Source organism: Delphinus delphis, chromosome 4, assembly GCF_949987515.2.
Source record: "Delphinus delphis chromosome 4, mDelDel1.2, whole genome shotgun sequence".
NCBI lineage: Eukaryota > Metazoa > Chordata > Mammalia > Artiodactyla > Delphinidae > Delphinus > Delphinus delphis.
Genome location: NC_082686.1, coordinates 132029115 through 132051658, shown reverse-complemented (window position 1 = coordinate 132051658; position 22544 = coordinate 132029115). Strand labels below are relative to the sequence as shown.

The window sequence follows — 22544 nt, the reverse complement described above, 5'->3', positions numbered from 1 at the left end:
AAATATTAAAAGACTTAAGCCTCTAATTCTTTAAACTGAGGTGGTTACTTACTTGTTCCTCATCTGCTAACTCCTTCCCTTGCCGATCACCAGAGAGGAAAGAGGTGCCCAGACTCTGCCTTGTGAAATGCTGCTGACTGGACAGTGACAGGGAAAGGGGGTCTGCTGTGCACACACACATCGGCCGCTTCTTCTAGGGACATTGTGTGTATGTAGGGTTGAAGAGCAGGGCTTGGGGCCGTACCTGGTTTTTACCTTCTGGCTTGTGGGGAATACACACACACATACACACACCCACACCCATGCACTTATGTAGTCTTTCTCAAGGAAATTGGAAGAGTTGGCTTCCTTAATTTTATTGTTGTTTACAAAATGGAAGTCAAGCACCACAGTTCCTGGGAGCAGGAAACAAGTATAATTTACAAGACTTCTGCTCTTATAATAAGATAGGTTTAGAAAGGTATTCTTGTGGCTTCATTTGAGGGCAGTGTTTTGTTATTCTTAGCAGCTCACAGCAAAAGGGTTTCAAAGTTGGGTTGCATTTAGACAGTCTTAAAGGTCTGGTATGTGCTCCCTGTTTTCCTCAATTTTTGTAACAGACATTTCACACTTTTTTTTGACTAATTCTCTTCATCTGAAAGATTGTGGAGCTTTGTGTATGTGTGGTTTGGTGTGGTAACATTGTGAAATAGACAAGACTTGGTGGAGGAGAACGTCTTTGTTTCACAGGGCTTTGGGAAACATTCTGGGCATTTGTCCCTTGCTTCACATCTTTTCCTCTTCTCTGCTTATGCTCCATTTTCCTCTTCCCGCTGAAGTTACCGTAATGAAGAGTAAAGAATAAATGAATAAAGATTTTAAGTTTAACTTGATATGAACTTATTTTATACTTTATAAAACTTAAGTTTCTTAAAATACATGTCGTTAATTTAAAAATTGGAGTACGTTTCGTTTTTATGTTTTAAATATAAAGGAGGAAGTTGGGGGCCCTCCACACAGAAAAGGTCTACATATCTTTGTCCCAAACAGTAACAATAGATCTTCATTTGTGCTAAAGAAGCAAACAAATAAATACAGGATACTGACCTCTGGGCTAATACCACCCCTTCACTGAGAGTGCCAGGAGCTGGTGTCCCTTTCTTAAGATTTGCTGACACACAGATTGATACTCAGTGCCCCCCTTCTGTTGCCATCTGCCTCTGTTCCAACACTAGGGACTGTCAAGTGGCTCATTCTCTCCAGAGTGAAAGCGTTTGGGGCTCACATCTACGTAAATAGTTAGGTATGACTCGTACACTGGAAAAACAGAAGTCATTTGCCTCTAACCATGGTTTTCCAAATGTATTTCATCCTTCATACCTTCTGCTTGAATAAGAATGGATACTTCCCGTGATCTCTCTGGGACTTTTCAGTTTCCCTGTAAGATACATGTTTAGTTTGTGTGCTTTTTTTGGTGTGTTTTCTTTGGTAAGTTGTTCAGTCTTATAATATTCCAGATGGAGACACATCCCTCTGGCTCATAAGGTAGCTACCAGAGGTTCCAGAATTCTGAGAAAAAGCTAAATGGTATTTGGAAATGGTGCTATATCTTAAGTTCCCGAGGACGACAGGAAACTAACTATAAATGATGGTATGGTGGTATTTATATAGTTTTAAGAGAACCAAAGTAACAAATAAGAAAATCCTATTAATGTTACAGAAAGAGTGAAAGAATAGAAACTATTGTTGGTATTAGTGGTTTTACAATCACTTTACAAATTAACTTTACCTCCCAGGGTTTGTTGTGTACAAAATTATTACATGTTGTATATAATTAATATAGCCTTCTCTTCAAGCTATTGAATTGTTCTGGAGGCCTATAAGATGGAAAGATGAAGATACATTAGGAGAAGCCACCTTCAAAGGTGACTGTTTAAAATTGACTTTAAAGCTCAACAAACTGGGGCTTCCCTGGTGGGACAGTGGTTAAGAATCTGCCTGCCAATGCAGGGAACACAGGTTCGAGCCCTGGTCTGGGAAGATCCCACATGCCGTGGAGCAGCTAAGCCCGTGCGCCACAACTACTGAAGCCCGTGCGCGTGGAGCCTGTGTGTTCCGCAACAAGAGAAGCCACCGCAGTGAGAAGCCCTCGGCAACATGAGAAAGCCCGTGCACAGCCACGGAAGACCCAACGCAGCCAATAAATAAATAAAACAAATCTATTAAAAAAGTTTTTTTTTTTAAAAAAAAGCTCAACAAACCTATAGTTTTCCAAATAATTAATTGTATTTTTCTTAAGAGTCAGTAGTTTCTGCTGAAAGGAGCTGCATGTTTGCTATGTGAAAACATTTCTTATTTGCTCCTCACTTGCCTTCTCTGCTTAACAGTTCTTTAGTCTTATTCTTTTTAATTTTTAATAAGTTAAAGCAACCCCATATTGAGAACCATTAAACTAGAATATCTTTGCATGTAATAATTCTGATTTTTAGAGTTTTTGTAATTACCACAATGACATTGTCGTCTTAAGTCATTTATCTGAGAAGCCTTATGGTCTCCAGCTTTTGTAAAGTAAATTCTAATGGTTTTGTGATTCACATTTTCTTTTTCGGATTTTATTATTATTTCCCAAGTTCTTGCTTTGGCTTCTGGTCCTGAATTGGGGCAACTGACGTTCCTTGGCCTGGTGGGAATCATTGATCCTCCTAGAACTGGTGTGAAAGAAGCTGTTACAACACTCATTGCCTCGGGAGTGTCAATAAAAATGATTACTGGGGACTCACAGGAGACTGCAATTGCAATCGGTATAACTAGGCTGCTTCCTTTGTTTTCCATAGTTTTTCTTAAATTACTGCAGTGCATAGTTTTGTGAATCATTTGACATGAAGTGTGTTTACATAATACTGAGTTATACAGTTAAAATTGATGCTTTTGTTTGCTCATACTCTATAAAATTGTGGACCAAATTTTATTTTAGTTAAAAAAATAATACTATTAGTTGAAAATAACTAAAGCATTGTGAAATCACATTATTTTATTTACAAAAGAATAGTTGATTATTTTTAACCTCATAGTCCACTATGCTGACGGATAAAAGCGCTAGATCATGAATGTGAAAGAAAATATGAAATTTAGTTTTTTCTTTCAACTTGAGTATAATTTTTTAAAAGCAGACTTTGTACCTAATTTGAAAGAAAATAACTTGTGTCTGTATTTCTGTTGTCTAATACATATATGCCTATGTTGTTTGAATGCAGCTTAAGATTACTTAACAAGTATAAGGAAATAAAATGGACATGGAAGTTAATCTCCCAGAACCTGTAAACTATAATTCATACTGATAAATTTTAAATTTGCTAAAGTTCATTAATTCTTATCTTATTAATATGGAAAGAGACTGAGACAGGAATTTCACACTTTATGTGATCTAAGAAAAATATGTCACTGGAAACATAATATTGTTGGGAAGATTGTTCCTAGAGAAACTTCTCAACATTTATTTTCATTTACATAACAACTACATGATACCACAGATGAGCCACCATTTTGCCTGGCTTTGTTTACTTTATTTAAAATGCACTCTGATCTTCATTAAAATTGAGCTCCCAAGCAGAACCTGCTTGGCCTTGTTTCAGTTCTTAGGTGTGGTGGGTTAAATTGTGAAAACTCTTTATTCTTAAATTTAAACAAAAATAAAGTAGTCAAACAGAAAACCCCACAGTTTTTACTAATTCAGTTGTGTTTGTCGTACTGTAGTCTGTCTTGTGATCCCTTCATATAAAGACATTTTATACTTAAAGGGAAAGTGAGTTGATAAATCATATTAAGTGAGCATTATGTTGACTAGCCTATCAAGCAAAACCAATTTGGTTAATTATGTTTTCTTTCCCATTTCACTTCAGCTAGTCGTCTGGGATTATATTCCAAAACCTCCCAGTCAGTCTCAGGAGAAGAAATAGATGCAATGGATGTCCAGCAGCTTTCACAGATGGTGCCAAAGGTAGGCCTAAACCAGAGCCTTTCAGACTGAAAGGCCTTATTCTAGGTGTTAGACAACTTCTCCTGTTTGAAACATTTGAAAACAGTCGGGACATGACCACCAGATTCTTTGGTCCAAATCATGAGATGAAATCAGTCTTTTCATTGAGAGTATTTATGATGTGATTGTTAGGAATATCAGTACTTTAGCAAGAGCCAAGTTTCCTCTGAGGAAGGTACTGTGGAAATTAACAGTGGTGTTTTGTATTTATAAAGTACAGAGTGGAGAGAGACCATCACTTCATACTTCTTACCCTTGTGTTCTATTTTAATTGAATGCATGTATAATGCTTTTAAAAAAATTGAGGTATCATTTGCAAACAGTAAACTTCTTCCTTTCTAATGTACAGCCGTTAAGTTTTGACAAATGTGTGTGGTCCTTGTAACCATCACACAATCGGGTACAGGTTCCTCCCACCCCAGATCCTCTTGTTGTGGTCAGCTCCTCCCTCTTTTTCCACTGCTTGGCAACCATCGATTTGTTTTCTGTCCCTATAGTTTTGCCTTTTCCAGAATGCTCTAAAAATGGAGGCATATAGTATGAGGGCTTTGAATCTGCTTTTTTGACTTAGCATAATGCATTTTTAATTGCTGAGTAGTATTCCACTGTATTGGGTTTGTGTTACCTATGCACTAGTTTAAAGGCATTTGGACTATTTTCAGTTATTGCTGATTATGATTACAACTACTCTAAACATTTGTATATAGTTTTTATATGAAAATAAATATTCATTTCTCTTAGATAAATACCTAAGAGTAATTGCTGAGTCTCATATGGTTATGTATGTTTAACTTTGTAAGAAAGTGCCAAATTGTTTTACAGGGTGGTTTTATTGTTTTGCATTCCCACCAGCAATGTTTGAAAGGTCTAATTGCTAATATCCTCACCAGCACATGGCATTGTCAGTTTCCCCACTCTCATTCTAATAGGTGTATCATGGTATCTTATTGTGGTTTTAATTTGCATTTCCCTCAGAACTAATGATTTTGTGTATCCTTTTCATGTGCTTATTTGCCATTCATATATTTTCTTTAGTGAACAGTCTACCCTGCCTATTTTTAAAAAAATGTTTTATTTTTGAATTTTGAAAGTTACTTATATATTATGGATAAAAGTCCTTTATCAGATATTTGATTGGAAAATATTTTTTCCCAGTCTGGTTTTATTTTTTTATTCTATTAACATTGTCTTTTAAAGAACAGAAGTTTTAAATTTTGGTGAAGTCCAGTTTATAATTTTTTTCTTTTATGGATCATGCTTTTGATATGTTATCTAAGGACTCTTTGCCTAACCCAAGGTCCAAAGATTTTTTTCCTGTTTTTTTTTTTTTATAGAAGTCTCATACTTTTAGGTTTCACACTAACATCTGTGATCCATTTTGAATTATTTTTGTCTATGTGTGAGAAGTGGGTTAAGGTTCATTTGTTTTATGTATGGGTGTTCAATTGTTCCAGTACCTTTTGTTGAAAAGACTGTCCTTTCCTTTTCATTGAAATGCCTTTTCAGAGCATCTGGGAGCAGTGTGGGTGTCTGATTTGTTTTAGATTTAGTGGGGTAGGGGTTTCCATATTTGAACAGGACTCTGTGTATGTATGTGTGTGTATGTGTCCTGTCCTGTTAGTTTCTTCCTGACATTTATTTCTGAAAGAATAAATCCTGTATTAAGTTCCCTGGGGGTATTGAGACAAAATGTACGTTTAGTAAGTATATGTGAAATCTGCAGTTAATAAAACATTTTCCCATTAATCTTTGTTCAGCCTTTTCTTCCAAACCTTTTCCCAGAGATGCTAACAAGTAGTGACATAGGACAGATTTGAAATTTCATTTTATTTGCTTTCTTCAGTTCACTCTCTCTGGCTCTCTGATAAAAATGCTAATGAACTCTGAAAACCAATGTAAAGGCAGTTAGGGAAGGAAGAAGTAAGTTACAAATTGCATCATCAGCCTGGACAAATTACATCATTGGTCATTTTCAAATAAGAGTTTTTGTGCATCAATTATGGCAATTGCTCTGATGCTATTCAAAGAGAAAAGCTCATTGAATTGCTTGGAGTCATCCTGCTCTGTGGAAGAATTCCATAAATACCAGGGCTTTTTTCAGGTTTATCATGTCTTTTGAAAACCCAAGTCTTTTCTTTCCTTTAGGTCCTTTTAGTCCCCCCCAACCCCTGCTTTGTCTTTTTTCCCATTTTTATCTTGTGTTCATGTAACTCTTAAACCTTGGTCTTATGCTTTTACTTCAGATCATTTTGAAAAGTTTTTCGTTTATTAGTGTTAGAACAAAACAAAACTTTTCTTCTAAATTGCCAGCTCACTGAGGTTTTCCCACATGTATTAAAAATCATATTAATGAATTCTGTTCCTCATTAAAACGTTTTTTGGCTTCCCTGTTTCCATAATTCTGTCACACATTCCAAATCCCTTAACATTTCTCTGTCCTTTTGACCTAGAGCCAGTTAGAAAGTAGTATGGAAACTGAATTTTGCTTAATTATTTATAAAGTCCATCTGGGAATTCTCAGTGTTTTTTGTTTATGATTTCTTGAGTGTGTTCTACATTTCCTGTTGATAAAAATGGACATTCTCTTTTCTTGTTTGTTTTTTTCATTTTTTTTTTTTTTTTTTTTTGCGGTACGCGGGCCTCTCACTGTTGTGGCCTCTCCCATTGTGGAGCACAGGCTCCGTATGCGCAGGCTCAGCGGCCACGGCTCACGGGCCCAGCCACTCCGCGGCATGCGGGATCTTCTCGGACCAGGGCACGAACCCGCGTCCCCTGCATCGGCAGGCGGACTCTCAACCACTGTGCCACCAGGGAAGCCCTTCTTGTTTGTTTTTTATAGCACTGCCTCCATTTTTGTTTTTACCAAACCTATTAACCAAGTCCCTATAATACAATCCCAGTTTGTGTGCTGTTTAATTTTTGGTATGTCATCAATACTTATTTCAATGCATCAGGTATCTTTTAATCTGTTCTGGAAGATTTGGGGACCTTTGGGAGGTTATTTTAATGCCAGGAATAATTTTTTTCTATTAGCCTCTCCTTTTCATATTTACCTACTTTCTTCTCTTCATAATTTACTTTCTGTTAATGTTGATCAAAAGAACTGTGAGTGCTGACCACAAATATGACACTGAAAAGATGGACCCATGAGAAGAGAAAAATCGTCTTGCAGGTTCCTTCTGAAAATACACAGCCTTTCACCCTTTCCCTCCGTAATATTCCCTGAACTCTCTTTGCTGACACAGTTCTACTTCTTTCCCATTGTCCTTTTACCATCCTGTTGTCCTCATTCTGTCTTCTCCCCTCCTGCTCCCATACTACAGTGATTATATTGTGTGCTTATCTTAAATCAGTATATCCCCCCCCCTTTTAGGTAGAGAAACAGACATAAAAGTGAGATCATTAATAGAGGAATTTCAGTTACCCCCAAGTTTAATCCTAGCTCTGTGATAAAATGATATAGTTCAGTTTTTAGTCACTTCTCTCTGTGTGTGTGTGTGTGTGTGTGTGTTTTTAATACCTTATTTCTTCAGGCCATAATTTTATGTCACTAAATTTCAATATTTTTTCTCAACCAGAAAGATTGACCTGCTAGTCCTGATGCTCTAAGAATTTTTACTCTGTGCAGTATTATATTCCACATGATTCTTCAGCTTTGAATTGAGATCTGCTTAGTCTCAAAGAAACTGCTTTTATTTTTGAGTTGCCGTCAAAGCTTTGAAATGCTGAAATCTATATCAATTAATAGGTATACTGGATGCATGCCAAAGTAATTTGTTACTATACAAAAGAAGTATGTTTTCAGCCCAACAATTGGTTTGTTATCCTTATTGCCATTGTCAGTGATAAGCTGCATTGGCTGTAAAGGAGTGATTTGCAGTGGTTTGAATGATTTGTAGTGGAACAAAGGCAAAATTTTACTCTGTACAACCTGAGTATTTGTAATTAGTAATTAGCCTTTTATTTAAAAATTCTGTAAAATCGGGCTTCCCTGGTGGTGCAGTGGTTGAGAGTCCGCCTGCCAATGCAGGGGACACGGGTTCGTGTCCTGGTCTGGGAAGATCCCACATGCCTCACAGCGGCTGGGCCCGTGAGCCATGGCTGCTGAGCCTGCGCGTCCAGAGCCTGTGCTCCGCAACGGGAGAGGCCAACAACAGTGAGAGGCCCACGTACCGCAAAAAAAAAAAAAAAAAAAAAAAAAATTCTGTAAAATCCACAGTCTTTGCTAGATGCTCAGTGCTGTGTGCTACATGATTAATTTCTGCAGTAATGTAGAATTTTCACTTAGAAGGTAACCAGTACATTTAAAATATGTATGCAGCTCAGTCCTTTTTATTTTATTAAAAAATTTTTTTAATTGAAGTGTAGTTGATTTACAATGTTGTGCTTGTTTCAGGTGTATAGCAAAGTGATTCATTTATACATACATATATATCTTTTTTTTTAAGTGAACACTTTTTAATTAATTAATTTATTTTTGGCTGTGTCAGGTCTTAGTTGCAGCCCATGGGATCTTTCGTTGAGGCACGTGAGCTCTTTGTTGCAGTGTGCAGGCTTCTCTCTAGTTGTAGCACATGGGCTCCAGAGCGCGTGGGCTCTGTAGTTGCAGCATGTAGGCTTAGTTGCCCCGCGGCATGTGGGATCTTAGTTCCCTGACCAGGGATCAAACCTGCGTCCCCTGCGTTGGAAGGTGGATTCTTAACCACTGGACCACCAGGGAAGTTCCTATGTATCTTTTTTTTTTTCAGATTATTTTCCCTTATAGGTTATTACAAAATATTGAGTATAGTTACCTGTGTTATCAGTATATAGTAGGTCCTTGTTGCTTATCTGTTTTATATATAGTAGTGTGTATTTGTTAATCCCAAACTCCCAATTTACCCTCCCCGTCTTTCCCCTTTGGTAACCATAAGTTTGGTTTTTATGTCAGTGGGTCTATTTCTGTTTTGTATATAAGTTCTTTTGTATATAAGTTCATTTGTATCACTTTGATGGTTTTTTTTGTTTGTTGTTTAGATTCCACATATAAGCAATATCATGTGATATTTGTCTTCCTCTGCCTGACTTCACTTAGTATGAAAATCTCTGGGTCCATCCATGTGGCTGCAAATGGCATGATTTCATTCTTTCTTATGGTTGATAATGTTCCATTATATATATATACCACATCTTCTTTATCCATTCATTTGTCTGGACATTTAGATTGCTTCCATGCCTTGGCTATTAAGAATAGTGCTGCAGTGAACATTAGGGTACATGTATCTTTTCAAATTACAGTTTTCTCTGGATATATGCCCAGGAGTGGGATTACAGGATCATATGGTAGCTCTGTTTTTTTAGTTTTTTAAGGAATCTCCATACTGTTCTCCATAGTGGCTACACCAATTTACATTCCCCCCAACAGTGTAGGAGGGTTCTTTTCTCTCCACACCCTCTCTGGCGTTTAGTATTTGTAGACTTCCTAATGATGGCCATCCTGACTGGTGTGAGGTGATGCCTCATTGTAGTTTTGATTTGCATTTCTCTGATAATTAGCAATGTTGAGCATCTTTTCATGTGCCTTTTGACCATCTGTATGTTTAGTACTTTTTAAAGACATGGTAAAGAGTTTCCAAATGGATTTTGAACCTTTTTAAAGGAAGAATGCTTTCCACATATGAGTTATGTGATTCATGGTACCTAGAGGAACTAAGGGTAATCAGTAATGTGATAGTACAGTTAAACTGAATTTTTTTGCCTAAGAAAATAATCCTCTTTTGTTTTAGACCTTTATTAAAATTGGGAGAGAACCTGGGAATAGTCTTTATGATGGTCCTAAGATTCAGTCATTTATTCATTCATCTTACATGTGTTTATAGAGCACTGGAGGTACTGGGCCAAAATCTCTGCCTCATGGAGCTTATAGTCTAAGATAAAACTCATGTGGAGTATAGCACTGCACAGAGTAAAAATTCTCCTTAAAGCACCAGGATTAGCAGGTCATTCTTTTTGGTTGAGTAAAAATATTGAAATTTAGTGACACAAAATTATGTCTTGAAGAAATTAGGTATTAAAAAAAAACACAGAAGTGTCTAAAAATTGAACTGTATCATTTTATCACAGAGCTGGGACTAAACTTGGGGGTAACTGAAAATTCCTCTGTTAATAATCTTTTCATCTTTATGTCTTTCTCCAGCTAAAAAGGGGGGAATATACTGGTTTAAGATAAGCACACAATACAATCACTGTAGTATGGGAGCAGGAGGGGAGAGCACTGACAAAAGCAGGGAAGAGAGAGGATGAGATCTTTAGACAGCATGCCTAGGAAAGGCATCGTTGAGAAGGTCCTGTGTGATGAAAGGGGCAGGCTGTGTAATATCCGAGGGAACACAAGGGCAGAGGCCTCAAGGGAAGTGCGCTTGGCATGTTTCAGGAACTATGAGGCGGCCAGTGTAGTGCAGGGTTGGGGGAGAAGACTAACCGGGGAGCATGCACTTCATGTGGGGCTTGGTGGACAGTAAAAGACTTGGGCACCATTTGCTTGTCCTGAGAGGGATGGGAGGTTTCTGGAGGGTTTTCAGCAGAGGACAGTGTGGTTTGACTTGCGTTTTTAACCCAGTGTGTTGGCAGTGGGTTTCGATGTTTGAGTAAGGAGGTTAAGTGTGGATATATTTGAGGATGGGACCAAACTGTGTGTGGCATGTGGGAGAAGAGGAGGAATGAGGGTGACTCCCCAGATTTAGAGCCTGAGCCATTGCAAGAGTGCACTTGCCATTGGCAGAGGATGTGAGGGAGCATGTGTTTGGGGAAGTAACAGGGGTTCTGTGTGGCATGTTTAAGTCTGAGATGGGATGTCCAAGAGCAAATATGGAGTAGGTAGGTGGATTAGTTTTATCAGTCTGGATTTCAGAAGAGACAAAAAGGCATATAAATAAAAGCCAGATTTCTAAGGTGGGGTGAGATCCCCTAGGAAGAGACCTCTTATATTATAAAGAGCCCAAGAACTGAGTTCTAGAACACTCCAGAGTGTAGACTTCAGGGAAGCCTGGGGGACCCTGCACAAGAGGAGCAGCTGGAGAGGCAGGAGGGGGAGCAGGAGAGTGTAGGGTGGTCCTGAGGCCAGGAGAAGAGGGCGCCTCAGGAGGAGGGAGCGGTTGGCTGTGTGCGGAGTTAAGTCACGGGAGAAGTGGCACTGGTGTCAGCAATGCAGAGTCTTTGGTGCTCTTGATGAGAGGTTTCAGGGCAGGGGTGGGGTTAGCAGCCTAATCAGGAGGGATTCAGGAGAGAGTGGAAGAGAGAAATGGGAGACAGCAGTACAGGCAGCTCCCTAGAGGAGTTTCGCTTATAAAGAGAAGGGGAAAGGAGGGTAGCAGCTGAGATAAGAAGGGAAGTTTTTGGTTTTGTTTTTCTTTAAATGGAAGGAATAACATGTTTGTACAATGATGGTAAAGGTGCAGCAGCAAGGGAAAATTTTTGATACAAGGGAGGGAGAATTTCTGATTGGTAAGAAGGTGGGATATTTGACCTGCACTAGAAACATATTCATGTTCATTTTTAGTAAAAGGAGAGAAGGAGGGATACTGTCTGGATACAGCTATTGGATGGTGGGAGTTGTGGAAGTTTTCTCCTGACTGTTTTCTTTGAAGTAGGAAACAAGGTTGTCAGCTGAGAGTGAGGCTGGGGAAGGGGATAAATTGGAAGCATGAGGAGAGAAAACTAGTGTGGACCTATCCTCTAGGAGAGTAGGAAAGAGAACGGTGGGTTACGTGGGTATTAAGGTCACCTGGCTCGGGGGTGTTGGAAAGACTGATGGAAGGCAGTGGTTACAAATTCCTGTGGAACATGGAGGGTGGCCTCGGGAGCAGTGACTGGCCACAGGTAGTGAAGTACAGTCTTCTGTGACGTTCAGAACCGAGGATCTGTGACTGAAGAAAGGAATGGAGGGCACCTGCCCCCTCTGTGCTCTCCTGGTGGTGCTATTGGAGAGGACTGTGGGAACAGCAGTGTGGGTAAGACTGGAGGGCCAGGGGATTTGTCGATGACTGGGGCACTGGGAGGGTTTCAGGAGACCAGAAGATGGGATCAGGAAAAGGGATTAAATATATTCTTTGGAGAGAGAAGATGGTATAAGCAGGTGGAGACACAGTGGAAGAGAGAGCGCCTAATGAATTAAGCTGAGTAGAAGAGCATGAGTAGACACTTCATAGTGCTTAACAACAAAAAAAGGCTCGAGGGATGTTGAGAAGCAGCTGTTCTTTAAATCTCCTGAAGACAGGACAAAGGGAAAAGGCCATTTTAGTTGTGGAAGTGTCGAGGAAGCCGATGCAGGAGAGTTTTTCCTTTGTCTGTCTCTGAACGTTTCAAGAATAAGGCTGTTTTCTCTTCAGAGCTTAAACATAATGGGATAAACTGGGTAAATTGTTTAGATTGTGCATTTCTTATAGTACCTAAAAATTTGAAATGACCCTGTCAAATGAGTGTCCTAACAAATGTATGGCATATTCTTAAGTTTGATCTCTGTGGCAAAATACAGACAGTTTAAATTGATAATTTAAAAAATATTCTTAGTTATAAGTGCATAGGTTATTCTGATATTTCTTAATGTTGAAGATTTTTAGTGTATCCCGTGTTTTAACAGGTTGCGGTATTTTACAGAGCTAGTCCAAGGCACAAGATGAAAATTATTAAGGTGGGTGTCTAAGAATCACACTGTTTTATCTCTGTATCCAAAATGCTACTGCTTGTCTTTCATTATGTTTGCTTTACTACTGGGAATATTGATAGAGCATTAAAGTCAGAAGTATTGTGAAGCAAAACAGGTGGTTTTTTAAAGCCTGAGATGGAAACATTAATAGAGAATTTAGTTTGCAAAGGAAGATGTAGAAGAAAACTTTAAGGAAATATCTGCAAATACAACCTTCTTTAAACATTTGAATAATGTAGAAATATGTTCTGACAGGAGGCTATAGCCAAATCATCCCAGTGTGAATAGGAATAATTACTTAGAAACTGAATAAACGCAGCAAGAAAAAAATGTTTTGAGAGTGTGAACAATATTTAAAGGGCTATGATTGTTTATATTAGTCAAATATATACAAAGCAGCTGACATGGTACCATCAGTTCATGGACTTATTAATCACAGTAGTGCTCCATTGTACTGAGGTCACGGTTTCTCGGCCTTGGCACTTTGACACTGTGGGCTGGATAATTCTTCATTGTGAGGGGCTGTCCTGTGTGTTGTAAGTTTAGCAGCATCCCCGGCTCCTATCCCTTAGATGCCAGTAGCGTCCCTGAAGTCATGACAATCAGAAATGTCTCCAGACATTGCCAGATGTCCCCTGGGAGACAGAGTTGCCCTGTGAACAACTGTGTAATTGACTCTTCATCAGGCTCTACACATAGAATCCATAGAATTTTCACACATGGAAATATTAATGGCAGCTTTTTCTAAGCTTTATCTTAAGACCTCCATATATTTATTGAAGTTTTATTGAAAAAGTGATTGTCTGTTTTATTTCCAGTCTTTAATTATGTGGGAAAGAAAAAGAGAGAGGATTTGTTTATCCCCTTATCTGTGTGGAAGCAACATTTTAATCAGAACTCCTCCCTCCCGCTTCTCCCCTCTCGCCCCCAGTCTCTGCAGAAGAACGGGTCGGTTGTGGCCATGACAGGAGATGGAGTAAATGATGCAGTCGCTCTGAAGGCTGCAGACATTGGAGTTGCAATGGGTCAGACTGGCACAGATGTTTGCAAAGAGGCAGCAGACATGATCCTGGTGGATGATGATTTCCAAACCATCATGTAAGTTTTCCTTCAATGAATGCACATCAGAGAGTCTCCTCCCATCCTTTCTTGCACCCCATTCATATAAAAGACTTTAGCAGTTTTAGACATTGGATAAACTAAACTTTTTTACTAGATTAATTAATCTTATTTTGTGTACTAGTGTGTAGTTTGGAGGAAAATTATTTGTATGGAATGGACATAATAAATGGCAGGGCTATTCATTTAAGAAATATTACTGAGTACCAGCCAAGTGTCACATTTCCTGGCCACTAGTGTTGTGATACAGCAGTGAACCTTCATGTGGCCTTTATTCTAGTTAAATTCAGGCTCACAGGAATAAGCATGTGCCTGGCCTTACAGTAAGTATTATATATAAAGATCCCATCCATATCTGTTTCCTTCTGTCAGGAATTGTTCATGTTACTAATGATGCAGTTTATCATTTGAATAGATTTGTTTTCATCCACAGTTTCTAATTGCTTTAAGATTCTGCAATACCTGCTGGTTGTTTCACAGTGTTCAGGTGGAGGTCACTTGATAATCATCTCTTGAATGATCTAAGTCTTAGTTCAGTGATGCCCTGTGTGCCTCATTAACCCACTGTGGCCTCAAGTGGAGCATGTGGGCCCTCAGGACCCAGAATTGCTAGGCTCTTAAAAAGATATAAGATATTTAATTTCCATTCTTAGAATTGTATAAAAATCTTGGAAGATAGGGCAATATGTTTATAAAACACATATTTTCCTAGGTTGAGCAAAATGAATGAGAGAATTTACATGGATCTTTGTAAACCATGTTCTTTTTATAATTCTGGTACAACATATACCTAATTGTGTGTAGGAGCAACAGATGGCTTAAGTTCTGTAAGTTTTATATGTCTCATTGCCATTTAATTTCTGACCTACATTAAATTAACCCCTTACCATGCATGCCTCTTGTATCTTGAAGTAAAATAAACTTGGAGGGGTAAAGAAGATCATTATTTTAGTATTATAAATGTGTATTATTGTCTCTTATGTAGAAACACAAGATGTGATTTTAATGTTGAAATGTCTTTTTAAGAATAAAAATTACTGTGTTATGAAATTAGTTCGGGTAGAGTGTAGCAGGCCAGACTTCATTCCTTGCCACAGTAGTGTTTCCTTTTTTTTTTTTCCTAGTTTTAATTATGTGAAGAAAATAATAGATTTTCTTATTGATGTGTGTGTTTTATCAGTTGGAAATTTGTTTTCAAAATTAGTTCCACAGTATTGATATATCCTTATTTTTCTGTGATAATATTTTCTCACCTAATTTTATTTTTAACTTTCAGGTCTGCAATTGAGGAGGGTAAAGGAATTTATAATAACATTAAAAATTTTGTTAGATTCCAGCTGAGCACGTAAGTTTGTAAGAAGTTTTGACAAACTTATGGGTCTTAAAGATAAATTATTTGCAAAGTAGAACTCAAGCAGAATGCCTACAAGCTTCTGGGCTCTATTTCTGAGGGTTGTCCATATGTAAAAGTTTTCCAGTGTGAAAATTGAATCCTGTCCTAAATGTAAAAATGGCATGATAAAGAGGTTCTAAGTGTGATAATTATTTGTCTGTATCATCATCAAAATATATAAACCTTTGTGGCTTATTTAATAGCTCCTGAAATAACTAAGAAAAGGGCGTCAAATTTTAATATTTCTTCTTGGTATATTTTTCCAAAAGTAGAAGGGCTTTTCTGTAGTCCAAAAATAGTTACGAAAATATCATTGAAACTGTTATCTGAACTCAATTTAAAAAAATCTTCCTCTATTAGAAGGTCTTTTATTAAAATGCTGTGGATCATAAGGGTTAACTCTTAGCTTCAAAATGTTCACACTAATGAAGCAGTAGGTTACTTGGAAATATGGGCTTCCTTTAAAAGAACAGTAGTAACATGAGAGTTTTAAATGCTAAGAAAGTGATTTCATAAAATTAGCAAGAATTATACTATGCTGACACATTTTTTAAAATGACTCTTTCTTTCGATAGGAGTATAGCAGCATTAACTTTAATCTCACTGGCTACATTAATGAACTTTCCCAATCCTCTCAATGCCATGCAGATTTTGTGGATCAATATTATTATGGATGGACCTCCAGCTCAGAGGTGAGAGTTTTCTCATGTAAATTTGAAAGACAAAGATGGCATGCTATCCTGATAATTAAGCTCTAAGACTTCATCACGGATAGCGTTGGAAATCTCTGCAGCATCGTGTTTGTTATAAATTGTGTGATGTGAGCATATCATTTATTCTCTTGGAGTGCTCATTCATGCATTATGATCTGAGCTTTTAGGCTGTTAGATGCCCAGCCTTAAGTTGAGAACCCAGGAGGGAACAGTTGCAGTCCCTGTCCTCGAAGTAAGCTTTTTGTTTCTTAGAATAGGTTGTAATGGAGAAATCTCTGGCTTTAGTGCTATTACCAAAGTTCTGTTGCCAGTCTTAGAGACTTTGGGAAAGTATTGAAGGGCCTAAGCATCTAAGTATCTTCTTTTATAATAATGGGGCCCTAGATGTTGCTTTCCTAACACAGAGTGATACATGTCAGTGACCGTTACAACAAATTATCCTAGTTGAAACTTCCTTGCATGAAAGATGGTTCAAAGTCCAGTTGGTAGGTCATATATTTCAGGCCATATTTGGAATAAGTAAAGCTATATGTAAATAAAATTTGGGCAATTTTTTGAATTTGATTATCAGTCCCCTCCCAAACTGTGCCAAATAAACAAAAAAGGAAAGAGTGATAAAATCTTTGGTTATTTTCAAGTGATCATAGCCAAGGTTTTCTTCATGATTCAACATTTTGTTTCCAAAACAAGACATTTAGTTTCCAGGATAATTGAGGTCAATGAATTTGTGAAAGTAATAAATCCAAATCTTACTTAAAACTTTAATTCACTTTTCTGTTTGTTTTGAAGCCTTGGAGTAGAACCAGTGGATAAAGATGTCATTCGTAAACCTCCACGCAACTGGAAGGACAGCATTTTGACCAAAAACCTGATACTTAAAATACTTGTTTCCTCAATAATCATTGTTTGTGGGACTTTGTTTGTCTTCTGGCGGGAGGTATACTCACTGGATAAGCTGCTTTATTAATATTTATTCTGCACAGTAGGACTCGGTTATTTTTGTGTATTAAACAGAAGGCTGGAAGTTACGAGAGCTCTTTCAAAAATAGAATAAAAACATTTAAACATAGTTTGATTTCAGTATTTATGGGTTAATAGAATTCCTGATTTATATAGTAGAGTTATTTAAATCTGCAGAGAAGTATCAGATACAATAAAAATTAACATGAAAACTTGGGAAGAAGGTAGAAAATCTGGGTCTTTAATATAGCTACTTTCATGTCATCAAAAAAGTTCTTTTAGTATCCAGTTTATGGTTTGGGAAAAGACTTTTTACTTTATGTAGACTACAGCTATTCATTAGGTGACTTATTTAAATGGCGTTTGGGAAATTTAGGTTGCTTATATGTTTTATATCTTAAACTAAAGCTATTTCATTCTGAGAGGAAGAAAATATTAACCCTTTAAAAGCATGTAGTATTTGTTCATTAAATTCAGCCAGCTGAAAATCTTGTTTCCTCTCGACAGCTGCGAGACAATGTGATAACACCTCGGGATACAACAATGACCTTCACATGCTTTGTGTTTTTTGACATGTTCAATGCACTAAGTTCCAGATCCCAGGTATGCTTAGGTGATCTTAGCTGACTAATTCAATTGGGTTAGGGTACTCTCTAATTATAAGTGGGCAGGGTTTTTAGCTTTGCTTGCTTTTGTAGCCATGGTTATAGCTCCGGATATAGCCTTCCTACAAACATGGGCCTCCAGAATGTGTCCTAAGAGGGATGGGGCATTTGGGGAGATAAGCCTTAACTTTGGCTAGGAGATCAAAGTAAATCACAGGTGTCATCACCTGATTTTTCTTCTTTTCATTTTCTTATTATCTGTAGCTATATGATAGGTTCAAGTTAACATTATCTGAGGGTAGGACAAAGCTCATGGCTTGTGCTAAGATGGTATTAGCCTCATTATAGAAGCAAGTGTTGTTAGAAGTCCAGGAACAGCTTTGTGCATATTAACTTTTTGTCATTTTTTCTATCAGTGTGTCAAAGCTTAGGACATTTAAAATTTTCTTTTCTTCCCATGCTTTATCTTAAGGTGGATTGCCTTCTCTCTCTCTTTTTTTGAGAATTTATTTATTTATTTATCCTTGGCTGAGTTGGGTCCCCGTTGCTGCGCGTGGGCTTTCCCTAGTTGCGGCAAGTGAGGGCTACTCTCCGTTGTGGTGCGCAGGCTCCTCACCGCGGTGGCTTCTCCCGTTGCGGAGCACAGGCTCTAGGCATGCAGGCTCAGTAGTTGTGGCTTGTGGGCTCTAGAGCGCAGGCTCAGTAGTTGTGGCACACGGGCCTAGTTGCTCCGCAGCATGTGGGAACCTCCTAGACCAGGGCTTGAACCCGTGTCCCCTGCGTTGGCAGGCGGATTCTTAACTACTGTGCCACCAGGAAAGCCCTGGATTGCCTTCTCTTGATTGAAGTGCTTTGTTAGAAAATAATGGGCTAGAACCTAATGGTACTTTTCAGAGCATGTTGTTCTTAGAAACTAGCTACATTTGAGGCCTGACTGTTCATTTCAATTTAAGAGCACCATATAAATCCTTAACTATATCTATTGCCATTCACCATGCTAGAACTTTCCAAGTACAGTGAATTGCCATTAATTTAGACTAATTTTTGAAGAAGCTTTAGTATTTGGTTTTTGTTTTATGAAAGGCATTTTTACTTTTTCACTACACATGTAACTAAGTCCATTCTTCGAGAAAGTTTTTTAGATTATGTACCTTAATGAGTGATAGAAATGATTTAGCAAAATTATCATATACAAATAAAGTTTCTTATGCTTTGGAGGACTAAAAGAAGTTTCTGTGGTCTTTATGTTTTTAATAGCATCACTCTTAAAGCCCTTGATGAAGAGAAGCTGCTTTAAAATTTACCCTATTCCATTTATATTATTCCAAAATAAGAGTTAAAATTTAGAGATTCATGGTACTACTATTGTAGAATTCAGTCCAGGTTACTAAAAATTGGAGGTGAGTGTAATAATAAAGAAGTTGTTTCTGTGACCAAGGAGTAATAACTGAACTCTCTGCTCTGCCAACAGACCAAATCTGTGTTTGAGATTGGACTCTGCAGTAATAAAATGTTTTGCTACGCAGTTCTTGGATCCATCATGGGACAGTTATTAGTTATTTACTTTCCTCCACTTCAGAAAGTTTTTCAGACCGAGAGCCTAAGTATACTGGGTAAAGTATATATATAATTTATATATTATAAATGAGCTGTATTTTCTAATGCATTTGTTCTAAGAAAAATTTTCTTCTAAAAAGTGAAATAAGTGGCTTGCTTTGAAAAATGTATGTGCTCTGTTTTCTCATTTGGAAATGTTTAGGGGAGCCACTCTCCCAACTCTAGGTTTTAAACTTCTTTTGTAATTTTTTTCTTGTTAATTTTTTATAGGTTGTCACTTGTCAAAATCATATTTGGTGATTCTGAAAGATAGCAAATCAAAACGTGTTACAGAGTAATTGTAGTTTATAACTTTTTAATCTTGTATGAAGAAGAAATTAGACTTAAGCTCACTGAAAACCAAATGGCTCTTCTTTAAAATTACCATTTTGATTGTTAAACTAATATTTTCCTATTCTTACTTGCTAATTTGCACATTCTTATTTTATGAAATAACAGCACTAATAGCAGAGAGTTTCATTAAGCTGATGTGAAGACAGTCATTATTATTTCACAGACTGTGCATTAAATGCATCACCATACAGTACATTTAAAAGTTAATCTTCCTATGTAAGTGTGAGAACGGACGCATTTTATGATAATGCTAGTTCTAATTCTTGGGTTTTTAAAGGTAATGTGGATATTTATGAATCACTGTATTTTTTGCTGTAAGTTAAAGTTTACCTTAGAGTTGAACTAGTTTAATTTCAAGATTTTAATTTCATATTCATATTCCTTCCTCTTTAAAAAAAAATGGAGTTTTAAGGAGACGGGTGCAGTTGTTTGAAGCAGCAAATAAGAACGAGATAGTGTGGATACCATTGTAAAGATATGGTCTTTAAACAGTGACTTTCAAGTGGAATAAGATGCAGATTTCTAAGTAATCTTCAGATAGACATTTAAAAAATCAAATTAGTCACCACTGCTTGAAGAGCCTTTAAAAAAGGCTGTGTGATCTATTAAATAGAAAACTCCTCTAGTGTTGCTGTTGTTAAAGGTTGTGGTTCTCGGTTATGGTTCAGGGGAAGCAGTCAGAGGACTTGAGTTCTAGTTCTCTGGCTGCTGCCTGTCCTAGCTGTGTGACTTAGATAAGTCATTTAGTACCTTTGAGCCTTACTTCCCTTATTTTTAAACTGAGGCCGATTGTGGCTACTTTGTGGAATGGTTGAGAAATAATGTATTTTAAAGGCTGTGGTAAAATGCTAGAAACACATAAGTCATTAAGCTCTGCAACTGTAAGTTTAAAGAATTGTAAAACCCAACTTACTTTCTCTTGCAGATTTGCTCTTTCTTCTGGGTCTCACCTCGTCAGTGTGCATAGTGTCAGAAATTATCAAGAAGGTTGAAAGGAGCAGGGAGAAGATCCAGAAGCCTGTTAGCTCGACATCGTCGTCTTTTCTTGAAGTATGATGCATATTGCATTCTTTTATTTGCAAACTAGGAATTGCAGTCTGAGGATCATTTAGAAGGGCAAGTTCAAGAGGATAATGAAGATTTGAGAACTTTTGAACTTTCTATTGACTAAAAATGAGTGTTGAAGACTTGATTTGAGACTTTAACCTGCTGACAGTCCCAAATGAAATTATGCAACTTTGATAACATATTCCTTGATTTAAATTGGCTTTTGCGATTGAGTGGAACTTCGTAAAGTGTATGGGCAGTTATTTAATTTAAAAAACAGGCAAAACCTGAACCACCTTCTGCACTTAAAGAGGTCTAACAGTTCAAATACACAATCTATCCTAGATAAATATGATTTTTTTTTAATTTTTAAATATTGTACTATTTATGGTGGTGGGGCTTTCTTACTAATACACAAATAAATTTAATCATTTCAAAGGCATTCTGTTTGGTTTAGAAGTTGATTCACAGGAGTGCCATATTTCAGCTACTGTATTTCCTTTTCCTGCAGTGTAAGCAGCTCAGCTACCTTGTGTTACCATTTTTGTTATCTCAAGTTTTTTTGCACAGGATGTGACCACTGTCAGATCACTGTTCTTTTCTTTCTTTTTGTGATTGAAAAGCTTATACTGCAATTTGAAGTAAATGTTTGCTTTTCTTAGTAAGTGTAAATGGTTGCCTTTTCTTTTTCTTCTTCTTTTGGTTTTTGGTATGAGTCTTTGGTCTAGCACAGTTAATACAGGGCTGTGGAGTGGCATTCTAGGTAGGGTAGCCATGTCTGTAATTAACACTTAGTCATGGAGTCAAAAAAATTTAAGACTGGTTGGGCTGATATTTATAGCAGGTGATGTGAATGTGTTATGCCTTCTTTTAGAGTTAAATATCAATACATACTTTGTCAAGCAGCACCTTGACAAAGTCATCTCCTAAATATAAATCTAAGTACCTCACCTGAATATCTGAATTTTATTACTTTTTAGTATCTTTTTATGTGTACTTAAAAAAATCTTTCTTATGAAGTATAGAGTGGTAAACTTAAAGAATAAAAAAGCCCCAAACCTAAACAGATGGTTTATGAAGCAGAGTTTAAGTGGAAGATTCTGTGCTGACCTTTACTCTTCGTGTATCTGCAGCTTTTGGGCTTAGGTTGCAGCACAGCCTGGAGGCTGCCCCTCTCCTGCTTCCACCATTGTCCTCTGCCTTGTTCTGCTTCACTGAGCGTGCTAGAGAAATAGATAGATTTGCTCTTGGAATGCCATCAGTTTTTGTAATAGCTGGATGAGGTATAGGTAATTTGTTTTGAGTGTGTAGCAAATTTGGGCCAGAAATTCAAAATTAGAAATACATTTTCCTGTTGAATATTTCTCTCTGAAACAGAAACGGGTCTCAAATTCTTCCATGTTTAATTCTTCCTGAAGTTATTGAATTTTGCATTTTATAATTAATTTTTTAAACTGTCAGGATAAATCGCTCTCTAGTTTTTACCACCAATATTAAACTGCACTGTTAGCACTGAAGTACTGTTGTTAACGATAGGAAAGATACGTATTCTTTGAGTCTTGTTACTGAAACAGTTTAATATAAGGACCTGAGATATCTGCAGTTTATTCTGCTTTACTCTTTAAGGCTAGACAGTCCAATGTACATGGAAACCATTGTCTAATCAACTTTATCTTTAATGATGGTGATGTATCATATCTAAGTTTTGTAATGAGTTTTCTTCTCTGTTACAAGGACTTGAAATATGAAGTGCACGTCAATCTTTTGCTTTGCATTTTAGGTTCAGAGTATGACTCATATGAAATAAATGTGCCTATCGTATTGTTCAGATTTTAAACCTTCCCCCAGAATGATTTATTTTCATAAGTTAATGTTCTTCCAGTTGGGACTGTTCACATTAAAATCATATGGATATTGAAGATAGAGAAATTAGGCAGTACTTACAGTACATTGAATCTGTGATTTAAAAAGAAGTGAAATGTACGGTTCAGATATACTACATCTGTATAACAGATTTCCCATAGTAAAACAACAAATTAGGGTCTGTGTGTGTAGTTTA

The 22544-nt window shown here is 37.2% G+C and overlaps 1 protein-coding gene across 4 annotated transcripts in view; it reads left to right on the top strand.

Annotated features, from left to right (window-relative positions):
• Positions 1-22322, top strand: part of ATP2C1 (ATPase secretory pathway Ca2+ transporting 1) — a 117449-nt gene extending 95127 nt beyond the window's left edge. For all 4 annotated transcript variants that reach the window (XM_060011468.1, XM_060011469.1, XM_060011473.1 and 1 more), the window contains 10 exons: positions 2610-2780; positions 3879-3976; positions 12633-12683; positions 13630-13796; positions 15094-15162; positions 15786-15902; positions 16713-16860; positions 17391-17486; positions 18960-19101; positions 20364-22322. In XM_060011468.1, the coding sequence (XP_059867451.1) occupies positions 2610-2780; positions 3879-3976; positions 12633-12683; positions 13630-13796; positions 15094-15162; positions 15786-15902; positions 16713-16860; positions 17391-17486; positions 18960-19101; positions 20364-20494 (1190 nt within the window). In that variant the 3' untranslated portion in view covers positions 20495-22322. The remainder of the gene's footprint in view (positions 1-2609; positions 2781-3878; positions 3977-12632; positions 12684-13629; positions 13797-15093; positions 15163-15785; positions 15903-16712; positions 16861-17390; positions 17487-18959; positions 19102-20363) is intronic.
• The last annotated feature ends 222 nt before the right edge of the window (positions 22323-22544 follow it).